General features: G+C 43.5%; 1 protein-coding gene across 1 annotated transcript in view; it reads right to left on the bottom strand.

The window, feature by feature from the left end:
- Positions 1 to 24687, bottom strand: part of dstyk (dual serine/threonine and tyrosine protein kinase) — a 50026-nt gene that overhangs the window by 14863 nt on the left and 10476 nt on the right. The window contains exons 4-9 of the mRNA XM_064966321.1: positions 17489 to 17992; positions 17170 to 17365; positions 16511 to 16749; positions 16272 to 16355; positions 15954 to 16130; positions 15312 to 15441 (exon numbers count right to left, since the gene is read on the bottom strand). Of these exons, the coding sequence (XP_064822393.1) occupies positions 15312 to 15441; positions 15954 to 16130; positions 16272 to 16355; positions 16511 to 16749; positions 17170 to 17365; positions 17489 to 17992 (1330 nt within the window). The remainder of the gene's footprint in view (positions 1 to 15311; positions 15442 to 15953; positions 16131 to 16271; positions 16356 to 16510; positions 16750 to 17169; positions 17366 to 17488; positions 17993 to 24687) is intronic.

Raw genomic sequence — 24687 nt, 5'->3', positions numbered from 1 at the left:
CACCAGTTAGCCTGGAGCTAGTCTCAAGCTAGGCCCATCTCCCGGCTAGCCGAGGAGATCCATCAATTCCTGGGCTTCAATACCTCTTTTGCCAATTGGCCTGGACCCTTTGCTGCCGGTACGGAGCCCCGCCAATCCATCACGACTGGTCTGCCAACGTAACCGTCCGAGGGGGTTTCAACAGGCTCTGTGTTTCCAGCTTGCCTAGCTACTCACTGGACCCTATGATCACTTGGCGACACATGCCTCTCCCGAATGTCAATATGCCTTAGTGATTTGTCTTATTTCACTGTAGATCCTCCAGCCCTACTCAATATGCCTTCGCTGGCCCTTTTGTTCCACCCCCCACACATGCAGTGACCTCACCGGGTTAAAATGGTGCCTCTTGAGACAACTCTCATCGTCACTCAATGCCTAGGTTAACCTCCAAGGTACTCATAATCTACCATACCTTGTCTGTACATTATGCCTAGAATCTATTCTTCCGCACCCAGAAATCTGCTCCTTTTACACTCTGTTCCGAACACACTGGAAGACCAGTTCTTATAGCCTTTAGCCGTACCCTTATCCTCCTACTCCTCTGGTGATGTTGAGGCTAACCAAGGCCCTGCAGCCCCCAGCATCACTCCCATTCACCGGGCACTCATTTGTTAACTTCAGTAACCGTAAAAGCCTTGGTTTCATGCATGAAGCCTCCTCCCTACATTTGTTTTATTCACTGCTTTAGCACACTCCGCCAACCCGGATGTCCTAGTAGTGTCTGAATCCTGGCTCAGGAATGCAAACAGTGTAGCTATTCCCTCCGCAAGGCAATTAAACAAGCTAAGCGTCAGTAGAGACAAAGTAGAGTCGCAATTCAACAGCTCGGACACAAGAGGTATGTGGCGGGGTCTACAGTCAATCATGGATTACAAAAAGAAAACCAGCCCCGTTGCGGACCAGGATGTCTTGCTCCCAGACAGACTAAATAACTTCTTTGCTCGCTTTGAGGACAATACAGTGCCACTAACACGGCCCGCTACCAAAACCTGTGGACTCTCCTTCACTGCAGCCGACGTGAGTAAAACAATTAAAACGTGTTAACCTTCGTAAGGCTGCAGGCCCAGACGGCATCCCGAGCCGCGTCCTCAGAGCATGCGCAAACCAGCTGACTGGTGTGTTTACGGACATATTCAATCAATCCTTATCCCAGTCTGCTGTTCCCACATGCTTCAAGAGGGCCACCATTGTTCCTGTTCCAAAGAAAACTAAGGTAACTGAGCTAAACAACTACCGGCCTGTAGCACTCACTTCCGTCACCATAAAGTGCTTTGAGAGACTAGTCAAGTACCATATCACCTCCACTCTACCTGACACCCTAGACCCACTCCAACTTGCTTACTGCCCCAATAGGTCCACAGACAACACAATCGCAACCACACTGCACACTGCCCTAACCCATCTGGACAAGAGGAATACCTGTGTGATAATGCTGTTCGTCGACTACAGCTCAGCATTTAACACCATAGTGCCCTCCAAACTCATCATCAAGCTCAAGACCCTGGGTCTCGACCCCGCCCTGTGCAACTGGTTACTGGAATTCCTGACGGGCCGCCCCCAGGTGGTGAGGGTAGGTAACATCACCTCACTGATCCTCAACACTAGGGCCCCACAAGTGTGCGTTCTGAGCCCTCTCCTGTACTCCCTGTTCACGACTCAACCTCAATCATCAAGTTTGCAGACGACACTACAGTGGTAGGCTTGATTACCAAAAACAACGAGACGGCCTACAGGGAGGAGGTGAGGGCCCTCGGAGTGTGGTGTCAGGAAAATAACTTTACTCAACGTCAACAAAACAAAAGGAGATTATCGTAGACTTCAGGAAACAGCAGAGGGAGCACCCCCCCATCCACAGACGGAACAGTAGTGGAGGGTAGTAAGTTAAGTTCCTCGGCGTACACATCACGGACAAACGGAATTGGTCCACCCACACAGACAGAGTGGTGAAGAAGGCGCAGCAGCGCCTCTTCAACCTCACGAGGCTGAAGAAATTTGGCTTGTCACCAAAAGCACTCACACTTCTACAGATGCACAATCGAGAGCATCCTGTCGGGCTGCATCACCGCCTGGTACGGCAACTGCTCCACCCACAACCGTAAGACTCTCCAGAGGGTAGTGAGGTCTGCACAACGCATCACCGGGGGCAAACTACCTGCCCTCCAGGACACCTACACCACCCGATGTCACAGGAAGGCCATAAAGATCATCAAGGACAACAACCACCTGAGCCACTGCCTGTTCACCCCGCTATCATCCAGAAGGCGAGGTCAGTACAGGTGCATCAAAGCAGGCACCGAGAGACTGAAAAACAGCCACCAGTAATATTGAGTGGCTGCTGCCAACATACTGACTCAACTCCAGTCACTTTAATAATGTATATAAAATGTATCACGAGCCACTTTAAACAATGCCACTTAATGTTTACATAACTTGCATTACTCATCTCATATGTACAGTGGGGCAAGAAAGTATTTAGTCAGCCACCAATTGTGCAAGTTCTCCCACTTAAAAAGATGAGAGAGACCTGTAATTCTTATCATAGGTACACTTCAACTATGACAGACAAAATAAGAAAAAAAATCCAGAATATCACATGGTAGGATTTTTAATGAATTTATTTGCAAATTACGGTGGAAAATAAGTATTTGGTCACCTACAAACAAGCGAGATTTCTGGCTCTCACAGACCTGTAACTTCTTTAAGAGGCTCCTCTGCCCTCAACTCGTTACCTGTATTAATGGCACCTGTTTGAACTTGTAATCAGTATAAAAGACCTGTCCACAACCTCAAACAGTCACACTCCAAACTCCACTATGGCCAAGACCAAAAAGCTGTCAAAGGACACCAGAAACAAAATTGTAGACCTGCACCAGGCTGGGAAGACAATCTGCAATAGGTAAGCAGCTTGGTTTGAAGAAATCAACTGTGGGAGCAATTATTAGGAAATGGAAGACGTACAACACCACTGATTATCTCCCTCGATCTGGGGTTCCACGCAAGATCTCACCCCGTGGGGTCAAAATAATCACAAGAACGGTGAGCAAAAATCCCAGAACCACACAGGGGGACCTAGTGAATGACCTGTAGAGAGCTGGGACCAAGGTAACAAAGCCTACCATCAAAAACACAATACGCCGCCAGGGACTCAAATCCTGTAGTGCCAGACGTGTCCCCCTGCTTAAGCCAGTATATGTCCAGGCCCGTCTGAAGTTTGCTAGAGAGCATTTGGATGATCCAATGTCTCCCAATGTCATATGGTCAGATGAAACCAAAATATAACTTTTTGGTAAAAACTCAACTCGTTGTGTTTGGAGGACAAAGAATGCTGAGTTGCATCCAAAGAACACCATACCTACTGTGAAGCATGGGGGTGGAAACATCATGCTTTGGGGCTGTTTTTCTGCAAAGGGACCAGGATGACTGATCCATGTAAAGGAAAGAATGAATGGGGGCATGTATCGTGAGATTGAGTGAAAACCTCCTTCCATCAGCAAGGGCATTGAAGATGAAACGTGGCTGGGTCTTTCAGCATCACAATGATCCCAAACACACCGCTCGGGCAACGAAGGAGTGGCTTCGTAAGAAGCATTTCAAGGTCCTGGAGTGGCCTAGCCAGTCTCCAGATCTCAACCCCATAGAAAATCTTTGGAGGGAGTTGAAAGTCCATGTTGCCCAGCAACAGCCCCAAAACATCACTGCTCTAGAGGAGATCTGCATGGAGGAATGGGCCAAAATACCAGCAACAGTGTGTAAAAACCTTGTGAAGACTTACAGAAAACGTTTGACCTCTGTCATTGCCAACAAAGGGTATATAACAAAGTATTGAGATAAACTATGCAATCTGGTTTCCGAGCTGGTCCTGGGTTTACCTCAGCCACGCTCAAGGTCCTAAACAATATCACAACCGCCGTCTTCATCAACCTGGCCAAGGATTTTGACTGTCAATTACTGCATCCTTATAGGCAGACTCAATAGCCTTGGCTTCTCAAATGCCACGCCTGGTTTACCAACTACTTCTCAGAGTTCCGTGTGTCAAATTGGAGGGCCTGCTGTCCGGACCTCTGGCAGTCTCTGGAGGTGCCACAGGGTTCAATTCTCGGGCCGACCCTTTTCTCTGTATACATCAATGATGTCGCTGCTGGTGATTCTCTGATCCACCTCTACGCAGACGACACCATTCTGTATCCATCTGGCCCTTCTTTGGACACTTAATTCACCTGTTATGGCTGCATCCCTTTGTTCTCAATTTCCACCTGAAGACATACCCAAATCTAACTGCATGTAGCTCAGCTCCAGAGGCAAGGATATGCATATTCTTGGTATCATTTGAATGGAAACATTCTGAAGTTAGTGAAATGTTAATTGAATTTAGGAGAATATTACACAGTAGATCTGGTGGAAGAAAAGAGAAAGAAAGAGCATAAGTTTTCTGTTTTTTATTGTTGTAGTATCATCTTTCACATGTACTAGAATAGCCACACAGTCAGATAGGATGCTGGAGATAATTTTGATGGATAACACAAGAGGGCAACTGTAGGTGTGCAAAGTTTCAGACTGATAACTTCAGGAATGGGTGAGCTACATGACATTTAGCATGAAGTCACCCAGGTGTCCCACACAAGTTGCCCAAATGTACCCAAGTGGCCGAATTGGTGAAGTGACCTATAACTATATACAGCAGTGCAAATAACTATATACAACATATCAAAAAGCAATTCCAACACACACACACAAAAAAAGTTTTACAAAATAAATATATTTTTTAAAAACAGAACACCCCTTGGAAGTCCTCGTCATAATATTTTGCTGCCTGTGCCATGTCCCATAGCAGTCTCTTTCTGATGTAAAGCAAGAGGCAAACTGAACAAGTGGTGCATTTCATGCGACACAGAACACAACGACGCCTCCATACTGTGCCCTTTTGGCCCTGAGCCACAGTCATGCATGCAGTAATGAACTGTGGCATATGATCACCACTGGGGGCACAGGTAGAGCGGGCAGCTTGGCACCGGGGGCTCCCAGTCGGAGTCGCTATCACTGTGAAAGAAACAATAAATATTTTTTTTTATGTTATGAGCCTTTTATCATCACATAAAATAAAAAGATATGTATTGTATAGAGCAGAGGGAACAGTCACTAAGGTGAAGTGCTGTTCCATTCAACTCCGGCCATTGTTATATACACACACACAAAACAAACCACACATTTCATTGCAAAAAATAAATAAATAATTTTTATAATATACAGTGCCTTGCGAAAGTATTCGGCCCCCTTGAACTTTGCGACCTTTTGCCACGTTTCAGGCTTCAAACATAAAGATATAAAACTGTATTTTTTTGTGAAGAATCAACAACAAGTGGGACACAATCATGAAGTGGAACGACATTTATTGGATATTTCAAACTTTTTTAACAAATCAAAAACAAAAATTGGGTGTGCAAAATTATTCAGCCCCCTTAAGTTAATACTTTGTAGCGCCACCTTTTGCTGCGATTACAGCTGTAAGTCACTTGGGGTATGTCTCTATCAGTTTTGCACATCGAGAGACTGACATTTTTCCCATTCCTCCTTGCAAAACAGCTCGAGCTCAGTGAGGTTGGATGGAGAGCATTTGTGAACAGCAGTTTTCAGTTCTTTCCACAGATTCTCGATTGGATTCAGGTCTGGATTTTGACATGGCCATTCTAACGCCTGGATATGTTTATTTTTGAACCATTCCATTGTAGATTTTGCTTTATGTTTTGGATCATTGTCTTGTTGGAAGACAAATCTCCGTCCCAGTCTCAGGTCTTTTGCAGACTCCATGAGGTTCTTCCAGAATGGTCCTGTATTTGGCTCCATCCATCTTCCCATCAATTTTAACCATCTTCCCTGTCCCTGCTGAAGAAAAGCAGGCCCAAACCATGATGCTGCCACCACCATGTTTGACAGTGGGTATAGTGTGTTCAGGGTGATGAGCTGTGTTGCTTTTACGCCAAACATAACATTTTGCATTCTTGCCAAAAAGTTCAATTTTGGTTTCATCTGACCAGAGCACCTTCTTCCACATGTTTGGTGTGTCTCCCAGGTGGCTTGTGGCAAACTTTAAACGACACTTTTTATGGATATCTTTAAGAAATGGCTTTCTTCTTGCCACTCTTCCATAAAGGCCAGATTTGTGCAATATTCGACTGATTGTTGTCCTATGGACATAGTCTCCCACCTCAGCTGTAGATCTCTGCAGTTCATCCAGAGTGATCATGGGCCTCTTGGCTGCATCTCTGATCAGTCTTCTCCTTGTATGAGCTGAAAGTTGAGGGACGGCCAGGTCTTGGTAGATTTGCAGTGGTCTGATACTCCTTCCATTTCAATATTATCGCTTGCACAGTGCTCCTTGGGATTTTTAAAGCTTGGGAAATCTTTTTGTATCCAAATCCGGCTTTAAACTTCTTCACAACAGTATCTCGGACCTGCCTGGTGTGTTCCTTGTTCTTCATGATGCTCTCTGCGCTTTAAACGGACCTCTGAGACTATCACAGTGCAGGTGCATTTATACGGAGACTTGATTACACACAGGTGGATTGTATTTATCATCATTAGTCATTTAGGTCAACATTGGATCATTCAGAGATCCTCACTGAACTTCTGGAGAGAGTTTGCTGCACTGAAAGTAAAGGGGCTGAATAATTTTGCATGCCCAATTTTTCAGTTTTTGATTTGTTAAAAAAGTTTGAAATATCCAATAAATGTCGTTCCACTTCATGATTGTGTCCCACTTGTTGTTGATTCTTCACAAAAAAATACATGTTTTTATCTTTATGTTTGAAGCCTGAAATGTGGCAAAAGGTCGCAAAGTTCAAAGGGGCCGAATACTTTCGCAAGGCACTGTATATATTATATTTCATCAAACGGCATTAGCACTTACCCGTCCAGAAGTACGTCCTGTCCTTGCAGAAACAGCTCCTGAGTTAGTTTGAATCATAACACCAAGATTCCTCAAACAAAAAAATCTGTCTCACTTTCACTTTAAACTTTGACTTCGCTTTACATGATTTATTCGCCATGATATCTTCAATGAAATCGTTGAAACTACAACTTTCCGAAATACAGCTGCACGTAAAAAGCCTTACAGCAACTCATCTGATCGTCAGGGCGAGAATGGAGTTCCCTGCGCGTGCGATTACAAACAAGGAATTGTGGTCCAACCCCAAACGATTACATACTGTTTACTGCTGTTTACCTCAGCTCATTGGCTATCTACCCAGCTAGATTTCAAGATCAGTGGTCATTGGGCAGAAATATAGTCAATCAATGAAGCTTCGCTAAAATTATTGTTGCGAAAGGTAGTCATTTATCGTTGTCTTCAAAATCAGCTCACTTCGGTCAATACTCCCCCCCAAAAAAACAATGACGTTTGGCTGTTTTGCAAACATCCAGAGGAATGCACTGAAACCAACCATGACTGGATAAACAATTGTTTACAGGGGGAAATCACGTCGAATGCTCCGTAAAAAAATTGATAGAGATGGAATTCACGGCACAAACGGTTTACAAAATGTTTTGATTTAGGCTATAAAAATTGATTTTATCAAAGAAAACGGAACTTCATTTGATCACTGGGACCCTCAGGAAGAGAAATAAGAGCAAGATATCAGAATGTAAGTCATAATTTTACCTTCAAATGTGAATGTGTAAAAACTGTCATGGCGGAAAATGTTTGTTGTTGATTGCTCTTCTCAAACAAAAGCATGGGATTTGTTCTCTGTAATAGCTATTTTAAATTGGAAAACATAGTTTGATTTCCAAGATTCTAATCTTTTGAAGGGTGTAAGACACTTGCATTTTCAAGAATGTTTAATGTTACGAAGTTGTATTTTTAGTTGTCACACTGAAATTTCCCCTGATGTTGGTCCCTGTACGGGGATCGCACCCATAACAGTTAACAAACCTCCAGACGAGCTTCAACGCCATACAACACTCCTTTCATGGCATCCAACTGCTTTTAAATGCTAGTAAAACTAAGTGCATGCCCTTCAATCGTTTGCTGCCCGCAACCTCCCACCTGACAAGCATCACTACTCGGATCGGGTTCGGATTTAGAATATGTGGAGAACTACAAACACCTAGGTGTCTGGTTAGACTGTAAAATCTCCTTCCAGACCCACATGAAGCGTCGCCAATCCAAAATGTAATCTAGAATCGGCTTCTTATTTCACAACAAAGCATCCTTCACTCATGCTGCCAAACATACCCTCGTAAAACTGGCCATCCTACCGATCCTCGGCGATGTCATATACAAAATAGCCTCCAATACCCTACTCAACAAATTGGACGTAGTTTATCACAGTGCCATCCGTTTTGTCACCAAAGCCTCATACTACCCACCAGTCCGACCTGCATGCTCTCATTGGCTGGCCCTCCCTACATACAGTTGAAGTCAGTTTACACACCTTAGCCAAATACATTTAATCTCGGTTTTTCACAATTCCTGACATTTAATCTGTTTTAGGTCAGTTAGGATCACCACTTTATTTTAAGAATGTGAAATGTCAGAATAATAGTAGAGAGAATGATTTATTTCAGGTTGTATTTCTTTCATCACATTCCCAGTGGGTCAGAAGTTTAGTATTTGGTAGCATTGCCTTTACATTGTTCAACTTGGGTCAAACATTTCGGGTAGCCTTTCACAAGTTTCCCACAACACGTTGGGTGAATTTTGGCCCATTCCTCCTAACACAGCTGGTGTAACAGTCAGGTTTGTAGGCCTCATTGCTCGCACACGGTTTTTCAGTTCTGCCCACAAATGTTATGGGATTGAGGTCAGGGCTTTGTGATAGCCTCTCTAATACCTTGTCTTTGTTGTCCTTAAGCCATTTTGCCACAACTTTGTAAGTATGCTTGGGGTCATTGTCCATTTGGAAGAACCATTTGCGACCAAGCTTCAACTTCCTGACTGATGTCTTGAGATGTTGCTTCAAATATATCCACAGATGGCATCATGAGGAGGTAAAACTATTTTGTGAAGTGTAAGTCGCTCTGGATAAGAGCGTCTGCTAAATGACTTAAATGTAAATGTAAGTGCACTAGTCCCTCCTGCAGCAAAGCACCCCCACAACATGATGCTGCCACCCCCATTGGTCACGGTTGGAATGGTTTCTGCTTGCAAGCCTCCCCTTTTTCTTCCAAACATAACGATGGTCTTTGCCCCCAAGGGCAGTTGCAAACCGTCGTCTGGATTCTTCCTTGCCGAGCGGCCTTTCAGGTTATGTCGATATAGGACTCGTTTTTACTGTGGATAGAGATACTTTTGTACTTGTTTCCTCCAGCATCTTCACAAGGTCCTTTGCTGTTGCTCTGGGATTGATTTGCACTTTTCACACATTAGTACGTTCATCTCTAGGAGGAAACAGAACGCGTCTCCTTTCTGAGTGGTATCATGGCTGCGTGGTCCCATGATGTTTATACTTGCTTACTATTGTTTGTACTGATGAACGTGGTACCTTCAGGCATTTGGAAATTGCTCCCAAGGATGAACCAGACTTGGAGGTCTACAATTTTTTTCTGAGGTTTTGGCTGATTTCTTTGGATTTTCCCATGATGTCAAGCAGAGGCACTGAGTTTGAAGGTAGGCCTTGAAATACATCCACAGGTACAACACCAGTTGACTCAAATGATGTCAATTAGCTTTAGAAGCTTCTGATAGGCTATGACAATTTTCTGGAATTTTCCAAGCCATAGTCAATGTAGGGGAAGGAAACCCACTGGAATTGTGATACAATGAATTATAAGTGAAATAATCCATCTATAAACAATGGTTGGAAAAATTACTTGTGTCATGCATGAAGTAGATGTCCTAATTGACCTGCCAAAACTATAGTTTGTTAACAATAAATTTGTGGAGTGGTTGAAAAACAAGTTAAGGACTTCAACCTAAGCGTATGTAAACTTCCGACTTCCACTGTATTCGTCGCCAAACCCACTGGCTCCAGGTCATCTATAAGTCCTTGCTAGGTAAAGCACCGCCTTCTCAGCTCACTGGTCACCATAGCAACACCCACTCGTAGCACGCGCTCCACATGTATATTTCACTGGTCATCCCCAAAGCCAGCTCCTCGTTTTGCTGCCTTTCCTTCCAGTTCTCTGCTGCCAATGACTGGAAAGAATTGCAAAAAAAATCATATTTAAAAAAAAATATTTATTTTTAAATCACTGAAGCTGGAGTCTTATCTCCCTCTAACTTTAAACATCAGCTGTCAGAGCAGCTTACCAATCACTGTACCTTTACACAGCCAATCTGTAAATAGCACACCCAACTACCTCATCCCCATATTATTACTTGCTCTTTTGCACCCCAGTATCGCTACTTGCACATCATCATCTGCACATCGATCACTCCAGTGTTAATGCTAAATTTGAATTAACTAATTATTATTAGTTATTGCCTACCTCCATTTGCACACACTGTACATAGATCTTTCTATTGTGTTATTGACTGTGTGTTTGTTTTATGTGTAACTGTTTGTGTCACACTGCTTTGCTTTATCTTGACCAGGATGCAGTTGTTCTCAACTGGCCTACCTGGTTAAATAAAATACTTGGTTTTTTTTAATCACTGGGGCCAAAATTCCTGCCATCCAAGACCTCTATACCAGGCTGTGTCAGGAAGGCCCTAAAAATTGTCAAAGACTCCAGCCACCCTAGTCATAGACTGTTCTCTCTGCTACCGGACAACAAGTGGTACCAGAGCGTGAAGTCTAGGTCCAAGAGGCTTCTAAAAAGCTTCTACCCCCAAGCCATAAGACTCCTGAGCATCTAATCAAATGGCTACCCGAACTATTTGCACCCCCACACCTCTTTTACACTGCTGCAACGGTTTTATTATCTACTAACCAGTTCCCCCTAACATTGACTCTGTACCGGTACCCACTGTATATAGTCTCGCTATTGTCATTTTACTGCTGCTCTTTAATTATTAGTACTTACATTGCTCTTTTTATTTTTATTAAAAATGCATTGTTGGTTCAGGGCTTGTAAGTAAGCATTTCACTATAAGGTCTACCTACACCTGTTGTATTTGGTGCATGTGACAAATAAAATTTGATTTGTTGACACTCAAACCGGTGCGCCAGGCACCTACTACCATACCCCGTTTAAAAGCACAAATATATTGTCTTGCCCATTCACCCTCTGAACAGCACAGGTACAAAATCCATTTCTCAAGGCTTAAAAAATATATTATTATTTTTTTTTGGGGGGGGGGGGGTTATCAAGGAATGGACAGAAAAGTAATGTTTGGGAAAGATTTTACGAAGTGGTAAAAGAGAGGGTGATCGTAGTGTGATGATTGTGAGGCTCTATGCAAATTTGACAGTCTCAAGACGGGGACTTCAAATATGCCTGTCACATCCAAGGAACTGCAGTCTACTGTTCAGATGGGTTAAATGGAAACTGAAATCTTTAGACCTACAATCACTCACATAGCCTGCAGAATTAAGCATTTCTTGCAGTAAAATTATACACCAAATGTAGGCAAAATGCTGACTCGGTACCAGGAGTGAAGAAATATGATATTTTTCAGCATCTTGAGAGAATGCGAATGCTCAGTTAGATACCATCTGTAGCGGCACCATATTTATCAGCATCATAAAAGCTGATAGTATTTCAACCACATAACATATGCATCCAAACCTGAAATCTTATCAGAAACATGTTGGGTCGTTTTAACAGCTTTCCATTTCCTTAAAACTGGTCAAACTGATGGAATTTAGCAAGGAAAATATTTTCCATCTCACTTTTTTTTTGTTATTGCATTTTGTCCCCAAATGTCTTTGTTCCATTAAAGAAGATGACAGAAAACTTTACCGATGTCAACTAGATTGAAGCATTCATTCTATTGATTTATGACATTCTGGCGAGTAAGGGTTTATCTAGTCTTCTAGGGCAACATATGACCGAAGAGAATCTGCATGCATCTAATTATAGACAAGGCCTACCAAAATGTCAGAAATTATAAGCAGAAACATTAAAATCATGCCCAAAAACATCCTGCCCGCGTCAAAAAAAAATCATTCTGCTGTCTTTGACTGTAGCTTATAGTGTATTTTCTACATTTGCAGGTAAGAGTTGGGCTCAGGCCTCAGTTTTTCACATATAGTCTGGCGATTGTGGATGGGTTATTAGCAATTGCGGGCGGGTGCGGGTTTACAAACATCTGACCCGCGCACCACTAGTGTGTGTGTACGTACAGTGCCTTCGGAAAGTATTCAGACCCCTTGACTTTTTCCAACACTTACGTTACAGCCTTAATCTAAAATTGATTCAATGTTTTTTCCCCCCTCTCAATCTACATCCCATAATGACAAAGCAAAAACAGGTGTCGAAAAACTGAAATATCATATTTACGTAAGTATTCAGACCCTTTACTCAGTGCTTTGTTGAAGCACCTTTGGCAGCGATTACAGCATAAAATCTTCTTGGGTACGACGCTACAAGCTTGGCACGCCTGTATTTGGGGAGTTTCACATTCTTCTCTGCAGATCTTCTCAAGCTATGTCAGGTTGGATGGGGAGCGTTGCTGCTGCACAGCTATTTTCAGGTCTCTCCCGAGATGTGTGATCATGTTCGACCCCAGCCTGAGGTCCTGAGCGCTCTGGAGCAGATTTTTATCAAAGACTTCTGTACTTTGCTCCATTCATCTTTGCCTCGATCCTGACTAGTCTCCAGTCCCTGCTGCTGACAAACATCCCCAGAACTTAAAGCTGCCACCACCATGCTTCACCGTAGGGATGGTGCCAGGTTTCCTCCAGAAGTGACACTTGGCATTCAGACCAACAAGTTCAATATTGGTTTATTCAGACCGGAGAAATGTGTTTCTCATGGTCTGAGAGTATTTAGGTGCCTTTGGGTAAATTCCAAGCGGGCTGTCATGTGCCTTTTACTGAGGAGTGGCGTCCGTCTGGCCACTATCCTAAAGGCCTGATTGGTGGAGTGTTGCAGAGATGGGAGAAACTTGCAGAAGGACAACCATCTCCAGAGGAACTCTAGAGCTCTGTCCGAGTAACTATCGGGTTCTATGTCACCTCCCTGACCAAGGTCCGTCTACCCTGATTGTTCCGTTTAGCCAGGCAGCCAGCTCTAGGAAGAGACTTGGTGGTTCCAAACTTCTTCCATTTAAGAATGATGGAGGCCACTGTGTTCTTGGGGACCGTCAATGTTGCAAAGATTGTTGTCCTTCTGGAAAGTTCTCCCATCAATCCTATCTCAGAGCTCTACGGACAATTTCTTCGTCCTCCTGGCTTGGTTTTTGCTTTGACATGTACTGTCAACTGTGGGACCTTATAGACAGGTGTACCTTTCCAAATCATATCCAATCAATTGAATTTACCACAGGTGGACTCCAATCAAGTTGTAGAAACATCTCAAGGATGATCAATGGAAACAGGATGTACCTGAGCTCAATTTTGAGTATCATAACAAAGGGTCTGAAAAATTACGTAAATAAGGCATCTTTTTAATACATTTGCAAATAGAAAAAATCTAGGTTTTCGCTTTGTCATTATGGGGTATTGCGTGTAGATTGCCGAGGTTGTAACAAAATGTGGAAAAAGTCGAGGGGGCTGAATGCTTTCAAGGCACTGTATACAGTGCCTTGCGAAAGTATTCGGCCCCCTTGAACTTTGCGACCTTTTGCCACATTTCAGGCTTCAAACATAAAGATATAAAACTGTATTTGTTTGTGAAGAATCAACAACAAGTGGGACACAATCATGAAGTGGAACGACATTTATTGGATATTTCAAACTTTTTAAACAAATCAAAAACTGAAAAATTGGGCGTGCAAAATTATTCAGCCTCTTTACTTTCAGTGCAGCAAACTCTCCAGAAGTTCAGTGAGGATCTCCGAATGATCCAATGTTGACCTAAATGACTAATGATTATAAATACAATCCACCTGTGTGTAATCAAGTCTCCGTATAATTGCACCTGCACTGTGATAGTCTCAGAGGTCCGTTAAAAGCGCAGAGAGCATCATGAAGAACAAGGAACACACCAGGCAGGTCCGAGATACTGTTGTGAAGAAGTTTAAAGCCGGATTTGGATACAAAAAGATTTCCCAAGCTTTAAACATCCCAAGGAGCACTGTGCAAGCGATAATATTGAAATGGAAGGAGTATCAGACCACTGCAAATCTACCAAGACCTGGCCGTCCCTCTAAACTTTCAGCTCATACAAGGAGAAGACTGATCAGAGATGCAGCCAAGAGGCCCATGATCACTCTGGATGAACTGCAGAGATCCACAGCTGAGGTGGAAGACTCTGTCCATAGGACAACAATCAGTCGTATATTGCACAAATCTGGCCTTTATGGAAGAGTGGCAAGAAGAAAGCCATTTCTTAAAGATATCCATAAAAAGTGTTGTTTAAAGTTTGCCACAAGCCACCTGGGAGACACACCAAACATGTGGAAGAAGGTGCTCTGGTCAGATGAAACCAAAATTGAACTTTTTGGCAACAATGCAAAACGTTGTGTTTGGCGTAAAAGCAACACAGCTCATCACTCTGAACACACCATCTCCACTGTCAAACATGGTGGTAGCAGCATCATGGTTTGGGCCCGCTTTTCTTCAGCAGGGACAGGGAAGATGGTTAAAATTGATGGGAAGATGGATGGAGCCAAATACAGGACCATTCTGGAAGAACCTGATGGAGTCTGCAAAAGACCTGAGACTGGGACGGAAATTTGTCTTCCAACAAGACAATGATCCAAAACATAAAGCAAAATCTACAATGGAATGGTTCAAAAATAAACATATCCAGGTGTTAGAATGGCCAAGTCAAAGTCCAGACCTGAATCCAATCGAGAATCTGTGGAAAGAACTGAAAACTGCTGTTCACAAATGCTCTCCATCCAACCTCACTGAGCTCAAGCTGTTTTGCAAGGAGGAATGGGAAAAAATGTCAGTCTCTCGATGTGCAAAACTGATAGAGACATACCCCAAGCGACTTACAGCTGTAATCGCAGCAAAAGGTGGCGCTACAAAGTATTAACTTAAGGGGGCTGAATAATTTTGCACTCCCAATTTCAGTTTTTGATTTGTTAAAAAAGTTTGAAATATCCAATAAATGTCGTTCCACTTCATGATTGTGTCCCACTTGATGTTGATTCTTCAAAATAAAATACAGTTTTATATCTTTATGTTTGAAGCCTGAAACGTGGCAAAAGGTCGCAAAGTTCAAGGGGGCTGAATACTTTCGCAAGGCACTGTATATAAATATGAGAGCGAGAGACTCACCATGCAACAGCACATCTCGGAGGGAGCGGCTCTCCAGAGACAGGCGGGCCAGCCGTGGGGCGTGGTCTTTCCTCACACGCAGCCACAGGTCCTCAGTACGCTCCAACCGCCCTGTGTGACCTTCCTCCAGCTACACATATACATGTTATTGGTTGAAATCTCATAGGCAATTGTACAAAACAAACAGCTTCTCAGTATGCTCCAACAAATGTTTACGACATTCCTCCACATAACAACATCAGGAAAAAAAAAAGTGTGGGTCTTTAGCAATCATGACAATCACATTCTCAGTCGTGGCGACAACCCTCACAGCAATTTGATCACTGAGATCAAAGAAATTCAAAAAGAAAATCAAACTTGTTGCAAAACAAAAGCCATGACTGACAAGTGGCTTAAGTGAGACATTGCAAGTAAGCAGGCTGAGAGTCCCAAGACATAGCATGAACAGAACCTGGCAAAACTGGTTGAAATGTCATTATCACAACAAGAAAATGGTTGATAGTTCATTTTAACATAATTGCAAACGGTTTTTCCCGCTGGGAAAGTAGCAGCCAAGGCAAAACCAGATGGAGAGTGTGAAGTGCATGAAAAACAAGGTTTCCAGTTGAGACAAAAACGTTAGCCGAGGCTGGGTTGGTGTACCTGTCGCAGGGAGGCAGCAAAAGCGTCGTGGGAGCTGTTGAGGCGTGTTCTGAACTGGGAGCAGATACTCTTCGCCAGCTTGGCAGCACTCAGGCTCTCTATGGCATCCTGGGCCACATTTCTCTTCCACTCTGGTGTGATGGAAGGAGGGTTCACAAACGTTATCCTCTGGATGATCTTCGTAGGGGAGGAGAGAAAGCGGGAGAGAGAGCATTTGTGAGTTGCTATTTTGCTAATGACAAATCAAGGTTGTTGTTATTCCAAAAAACTACTATTTAAAAAAAATCATATTCCAGAGGCTTGACTGGGAATTGTTACTTGTTTGATCTGCTCCCAGACAAGTCTCGTAACAGAGGATCCTGAATGGAAGGTCACCTCCACGTGATAGGCAGCGTTAAGGATCTGACCAAGACAGGAAGAGAGATGGAGAGAAAACAGAACAAGATGTTGTTATTTAAATTAAAACAACTGTCTCGTGGGAAAAATGTAATTACATAGTCTTTTACGTTGTCTTTTGAGGAATCCTATTAGCTAATGTTGTGACTTTACACACACACCTGTTTGAGATGGTTGGAGGTGACGTTGTGGACGGAGGACTCCATGTTGGACTTCTCCAGGCTGTTTAGACAGCGCTCAAGGGTTCCTACAAAGCTCTCCCTCAGGTAGTCTACAGAGCTGATCAGCTTGTTGGCCACCGCTTGGTTTAACCTCACAACTATCAGCTCCTGGATCTGGTGGATGCAGGATTTTATAACCTTTGAAGTAACTGGCTCTCCATTGGTCGCCACTATGAGGTCTGTGAGGTCAGAGAAAGACATTGAATGAAAGCGTGAGTGAAAGAATGTGGTGAAATTCCACAGTGACATTTTTCAAGTAGGCTAAATGGTCTTTCTAACATTAAATGCATAATTTGTAATCTGTCAAGTGGTATTCAATGTTTTTGGCAAAGTACCATATTGACACCTGCTGCTGACTGAACAATGGATCTTCCTCCCTCTCTCCCCCCACCATGCCAAATATTTGACACTTCTGCATTTTGCAACTAATCATGTCTTTGGTTGCATCTACTTTTTGTGTGAGCTGTATGTCCCACATTAACAATTAAGGTCCTACACAGGTCACCTCAAGATTGTGTCTTGTCAACTCAGTGTCATGCTATGGTATGCTATTATCTAAGAGACTTTTGACAGCATCAGTCTTTCGTTGGCCTTTGTACCTGTGAACTCCAGGTTGGCAGCATCCTCCAGCAGCTGTTCCTTCATGCTGCTCAGCGTCTCCACGATCATCTCCTTCATCTCCTCCTGCTTGCGGTTGGCAATGGCCATCAGGGAGGTGAACAACTCGCCCTCCTTCTCCCGCGTGTACTCCAGCCGCCGCGGCGTGATCTGCAGGTCCCTCTGCATGTCAAAGGCCTGCAGCCAGGGAGAGAAGGATAAGTCAGTCTCTGCCACCACTATCATTTTTCTCTACTCCAAATTAAACAACTTTCTGTGACACTATATAGATTTAATTAGCTAATTGATTGAATCCCACACAGAAGTCCCTCTACTCCCCTGGTTGATGAAGAGGTCGAGGCAGCGGCAGTGCACCCCGTTGAGCAGGTTAGCTGCCTCCACATGCTGGAAGTGGAGCACCTGGCGGGTGAAGGGCACCAGGAGGCGGTGTAGCCTCTCAAAGGCCTCCCCCAGTACGCTCTGGGGCTTGGTGGCCAGGCTGGGCGTCTGGGAGGGGGCTCCGCAGGAACAGTTCCCTACTGGGGTACTGAGAAAGCCTAGGGACAGCAGTTGCTTGTAAAGAGGGCTCTTCTCCCTCTCCAGGCGCCGGCTGGGCTCGGGGGAGGCCTCGGCTGAGATACGGATGAAGAAGATGGGGAAGGGGAGCGTATCTTTGACTTTCCTCAGCTCGGCCACCTGCTCGGCAGTGAGGGTGTCCTGGTTGAGCGCATAGAGTATGATGGGAACCACGTTACGCGTGCAGTCCTCCAGGGCCTCCTCGATAGGCTGGACACTGGGGCACGGCACCACCATGATTTTCGCCTCCTGACAGAACAGGGAAGATACTTCAGTCATTCAAATGGTCCTAGCAGCACTCAGACACTTATATAAATGTTGTGGAGAAATCTAAACACTTATCAAAAGGCTAATTCTCCGGGATTAGTTTTTTTAATCCAAAAATTTAGGTTGAGCAAACAGAGGGGAGTACACAATATTTCTCCAATCACCATTGGCTCCAACATACAATCATCAACAAGATCGTGGTAGTAGTGTACAACAGTCACATAACAGTTTCTAACTAGGACATAAATGAGTGCCATCCCCCATAAACACAAACAGTCTGGTCATGGGAAAGGGTATGGGAGGGCAACAGAAAACCAAGCAAGAAAACATTTTTGCTCCACTTTTGATGAATTATACAGTAACAGAAATAGAATGAGAGAGGGAAAGAAATGAGGGGGGAGCACAGTGTAAAAGAGAGAGAAATGACAAACACAGCCACACAAAGGAGGCAGTTAGTCCTGTCTCCAAGAAACAAGAGCTGTGGCCAACTGAGCAGCTTCTTTGGAACAAAGATCGGTTGTAAACAAAAAATTTTAGGCTATCAAAATAAATAGAATGTTTGAATTTTCATAATACAATCTATTTCCAAATGTAGTCCAACAGCTGAATATCTGTGGGCTACTTGATCACAGCTATATCAGACAATGGACTGTTTCAACCCGCAATCTGCATATCTTTTCCCCTTTCAGTCTGACAAGTTGTCTAGATAGAGACATCTAACATGCTGTCAAACTTTAATGTGTCACTTCAAAACAGCATTCTCCAATAATAGCATACTTGGATAGTCTATGCTAAAGATGTCTCGACCGATTGTTGAAAACAAGCAGGACATTCTAGGCTATATGAATGTGTGGCAGACTAATGTCGGAGAGGTAACGTAGCTCTGAAACACGCATCCAAAGGTTAGCACTATCCCAGTTCTGTGTGGGGAGTCCAGGGGAGATGGGGTGGGGAGGTAATTAGAGAGTTAGTGCTTTCCTCTACTGGTCTCCCAAAATGGGGCGTTACAATTCTGCCATGGCTGTGTGAATGTCACAGTGGGCTGAGAGCTGCTTCCCTGCCTGCCTCTAGCCCCTGAGTAAACAGCAGCTGGGTACACCTCTGAACCACTGCTCTGACTACATAATTAAACCACATCTTAGCCCACCTACCCGTCCTGGCACATGCGTTTGAATTATCATGAGAAGTTTAAACCAGGTTGACAAGTGTATAAAACGTTACATTACAGCCCAATTTGACAGCTTCTAAGGTAAGGTGTCTTTCATTGAGTAAACAATAGCAATAGCTCCCCATCTAGCCTACCATATATCTTATTTTACTAGGCAAGTCAATTAAGAACAAAATCTTATTTACAATGACTGACTACCCTGGCAGGCCCTAACAACGCTGGGCCAATTGTACACCGTCCTATGGGACTCCCAATCACATCCGGTTGTGATACAGCCTGGAATCAAACCAGGGTCTGTGAGGCCTCTAGCACTGAGATGCAGTGCCTTAGACCGCTGTGCCACTCGGGAGCCCAATCAGACTTTCCTTTAACACTGAAAACAAAAGAGGAAAAATAAGATGGGTACAGGAGCACCTCCACTTAATATTTACTCATGTGTGTAAGTAATCACACAGATCGTCACATATAGACTTAGTCTGGCTCTGTCACTGCTCCATTCATACTCAAAATCCTGCCTTGACAATTTAACACAAAAAAAGAGACCAAAACCAATAACAGGGCAACCTGACATGTATAAGCTCATTTTGGGCTCCAAATAATAAGCTTGATATTAGAAAAAAAAAAAAAAAAAAAAAAGGTAAACCATGACATGCGCTAATAAACAGTGCCTTCAGGGAGGCATCTGGGCATAACCATGGAAACGTCATCACAGCGAAGGGTTTGGAAGTTGTGCCCTGGTCATGTGAATCGCATCAGATCAGGGCCATTAAGTGGTTGAGGGTGGGCGGGGGGCCAGGCGGCCGACAAAGCAGTGCAGGCAATGCCTGCAGGGCTGTCTGGGGCCTGTCGACGACCAGCTAAGCGAGGCCTTTGTTTGAAGGATTAAGCGCTACTTTTTTTGGCCAGCACGTGACAAGTGAGCACAGTGCACTCCACCCACCAAGGCATGTTGATCAGCCGAGCAAGATGGGCTACATGTCTATCCACCTGGTACAGGAGTCAACGAGTCCTCTGTATGCAACACCACACCACATTTTCCTGGTGCCACAGAAAGAAATTGAACCCAGAGAGGGAGAGTTCTGACTAACATGAAAAATCTACTCTGCAGTAATCTGTGTGTCAGCTAAGCCATGTGTGAAAGCTACATTTCCAGCCTGGAGAGAAATATTAAAAACAAGCCTACCCTTCTAGTTCCCATTAGAGAACAAACTAACGTATCATCAGTGGGGTGACGGTAACGGCAAAGTCAGAAACTCACTCATGTGCAAACTAAACAGGCATTTATAATATCAATGCTGTAACGGCAATGAGCATACCAAAATGTAAAAGGAGCCTTTACCATTAATCCTGCTACTCTGTGCTATTTGTAGGCTTACATGGTAAACATACTCCCACCATCAGAATCCTCCTCCTCACATGTCCAAATTGCATCCAAACAAGAACCTCTATCCAAGGACCCCATTCACTAACTGTTGTCACCCCTACGGTCCGTCAGGCAATCTCAAACCACCTGGTTGGAGACTGCTTCTACCCGCAGGCAGTGCAGATATTGAATAGCTGACTGTGTGACTAATGTTTCTTCCGCAAGTACATAAAAAAGTAGCCAGCCAGGGTGCTCCGTGCCGGGGGGGGCTTCCCCAGGGTAAATACTAGTGGCCTCGAGAACATTCTAATGCTTTGATTACATCCAAAATACACTTAGAATTATAAATACTTTTAACAACTTGGTAAAATTAGTTTCGGTATTGAGTAGAAAGACATGACTTCACAATTAAAATGACTCAAAATTGATGAATGTGTTAGTTGTTTGGATATTATGTAGACCTAGGTCTATATTATCAGGACTATTTTCTACGTAAGATGACTAAAGAACGACCGATAATCGTCTGGTTCAATATATCTGGCTGATATTGGCCTTTTCTAGGCTATCGGCCCTTCTCTACCAGCTTTGACGATAGCACCAGCTTTGCGATGTAGAGGGACTATGCCAGCCGCCACTCACCGCCTGAGCCATGAGCACTGCACAATGCCGAGGAATGTCTAGCTGGGAAAATCAGCAGCAGAAGCATGGCGGCTCAATCTCCAACAAAGGTGCAGCATTGAGAAATTGATGAATTGACACAGTGCCCAAAATCCAACTCCTGTTACAAATATTAGTGAATTTACTAATAAGGCTTGTGTCAACATGCCCTGACATGCATGCAATAAGCAAGCTAGCTAAGCATATAGCTATGTGACTTTTTTTTTTTACCTTTATTTTACTAGGCAAGTCAGTTAAGAACAAATTCTTATTTTCAATGACGGCCTAGGAACAGTGGGTTAACTGCCTGTTCAGGGGCAGAACGACAGATTTGTACCTTGTCAGCTCGGGGATTTGAACTTGCAACCTTTCGGTTACTAGTCCAACGCTCTAACCACTAGGCTACACTGCCGCCCCATCTGTGGTGCTAGCAAGCTAGATCAGCTACTTTGCGAGCTACCCGGCTAGATAAATATGGTGCTGAGTTGTCATATAGGAGCTAATAGCCAACGTAGCTTGCTAATATTAGCTGGTTTACAAACACAGAACCATTTTTGGCAAAGAGACATCTGACTTGCGGTGTAAAATTAGCCACACTGAATAAAAATATAAAATGCAAAATTTCAAAGATTTGACTGAGCCTGGGGCAGCAGGGTAGCCTAGTGGTTAGAGTGTTGGACTAGTAACCAAACGGTTGCAAGTTCAAATACAATGACAAGGTACAAATCTGTCGTTCTGCCCCTGAACAGGCAGTTAACCCTCTGTTCCTAGGCCGTCATTGAAAATAAGAATTTGTTCTTAACTGACTTGCCTAGTTAAATAAAGGTAAAATAAAAAAAATAAAACTGAAAGAAAATCATTAGCCCCTAGTCTATGTACTTCACATGACTAGGAATACATATGCATCGGTTGGTCACATAACAATTAAAAACAAAAAGTTGGGGCATGGATCAGAAACCACTCAGTATCTGTCTGGTGTAACCACCATTTGCCTCACACAGCGAGACATCTCCTTCGCATAGAGTTGATCAGGCTGTTGAATGTGACTGTGGAATGTTGTGCCACTCCTCTTTAATGGCTGTTGCCAACGGAAATTACTTGATATTGGTGAGAACTGGAAAACGCGTTCATACACGTCAATCCAGTGCATCACAAACATGCTCAATGGATGACATGTCTGGTGAGTATGCAGGCAATGGAAATTTTCAGCTTCCAGGAATTGTGTACAGACCCATGCGACATGGGGCCGTGCATCCTTATGCTGAAACTCAAGGTGTTGGCGGTGGCTGAATGGCATGACAATGGGCCTCAGGATCTCGTTGCGGTATCTGTGCTCTCAAATTGCCATTGATAAAATGCAATTGTGTACATTGTCTATAGATTATGCCTGCCTGCACCATAACCCCACCATGAGACACTCTGTTCAATGTTGACATCAGCAAACCGCTCACCCACACGAAGCCATACACGCGGTCTGCCACAGACAGTTAAAACCAGGATTAAATCAGTTTAGAGCAAACTTCTCCAGCGTGCCAGTGGCCATCAAAGATGAGCATTTACCCACTGAAGTTCATTACAATGCTGAACTGCAGTCAGGTCAAGACCCTGGTGAGGATGACAAGCACGCAGATGAGCTTCCCGGAGACGGTTTCTGACAGTTTGAGCAGAAATTCCTCGGGTGTGCGAAACCAGTTTCATCAACTGTCCGAGTGGTTGGTCTCAGACAATCCCGTAGGTGAAGAAGCCGGATGTGGAGGTCCTGGGCTGGCGTGGTTACACTGGGTCTGCGGTTGTGAGGCTGGTTGGACGTACTGCCAAATTCTCTGAGATGACCGAGGTGGCTTATAGTAGAGAAATAAACACTAAATCCTCTGGCAACAGCTCTGATGGGAATGCTTTTTATTGTCCTCAGCACAAGGTGCACCTGTGTAATGATCATGCTGTTTAATCAGCTTCTTGATATGCCACACCTGTCAGGTGGATGAATTATCTTGGTAAAGGAGAAATGCTCACTAACAGGGATGTAGACAAATTTGTACACACCATTGGAGAGAAATAAACTTTATACATATGGAACATTTCTGGGATTAGATTTCAGCTCATGATCCATGGGAACAACACTTTACATGTTGCATTTATATTTTTGTTCAATGTATTTACTAGTGTGCTGATCTGACCAGCCATAATCGTATCTGTAAATTGACAGTTGATAGTCAGATTAGATGATTGTCATAATAGGGAAAGAAAGATGTGTTTAAAAATTCCAAAATAAAAAAGTGGAATATTTATGGACCAAGAAAGCTGTAGATCAGCACACCTGTGTGCATTCTCACTTCTCAAACTATGGGCAGATATGAGCCATTCAGACAGAACTTCCATCGTCATTTCACCTTATGAACATTTATGGCTTGGTAGCAAACGGAATCGCCATTGAGCTAGTTCTCATAGCAGCAGTGAACAACACCAAGTGACATGAGCAATGGAGAGAGATGTGAAAGGAAGCAGAGTTACAGCTTCACTCTATCCAGTCGTAGCATAGGATCAAGTTACAACACGCCCATTTCTTGACAGATGGTGTTACTATCCAATTGAGTTGTTTCAAATTTCATCCTGGGTTGTTTATAGAGATGCTTCCTGACAGCTGAAGGAAAATGACAACAAAAATAAGTTGCATTGAATAGATGTTATTTTATATTCTCAAACTAACAGCAGTGGATATATTATGTCCTACGCAAATTTAAATTTTACCTTTATTTAACCAGGCAAGTCAGTTAAGAACACATTCTTATTTTCAATGACAGCCTAGGAACAGTGGGTTAACTGCCTGTTCAGGGGCAGAACGACAGATTTGTACCTTGTCAGCTCGGGGGTTTGAACTCGCAACCTTCCGGTTACTAGTCCAACGCTCTAACCACTAGGCTACCCTGTTGATCAGCAAATTAATTAAGTCCAAAATGGAAAGCAAACAGATTGTCATCTGTAGAACCATACACTGTACTATCAGCCAAAACAAGCTCAATAATAATGCATGCACAATCCTATTGAATATGCACACACCTGTATTGTGAGGAGGACAATGCCATATTAATTTACCCAGTTTATTATTACCATAATGTTGTTATATAGTTAGTTTTCAATCTAAGTCACAATTATTGGTTGCAAACATGGCTGTTGCTGGAAAATGTCCAAATGTATTCAGACCACTTCCATTTTTCCAAATTGTACGTTACAGCATTATTCTAAAATTGATGAAATAAAAATAAAACTGTTCATCAATCTACACACAATACCCCATAACGACAAAGCGAAAACCGGTTGGACATTTTTTGCAAAAGTATTACAAATAAAATGCTATGTATTCAGACTTTAAATTGAGCTCAGGTGCATCCTGTTTCCATTGATCATCCTTGATGTTTATACAACTTGATTGGAGTACACCTGTCGCAAATTCAATTGATTGGACATGATTTGGAAAGGCACACACCTGTC

Source organism: Oncorhynchus masou, chromosome 5 (genome assembly GCF_036934945.1).
Source record: "Oncorhynchus masou masou isolate Uvic2021 chromosome 5, UVic_Omas_1.1, whole genome shotgun sequence".
Lineage (NCBI taxonomy): Eukaryota > Metazoa > Chordata > Actinopteri > Salmoniformes > Salmonidae > Oncorhynchus > Oncorhynchus masou.
This window is presented reverse-complemented; position numbering and strand designations above follow the sequence as displayed.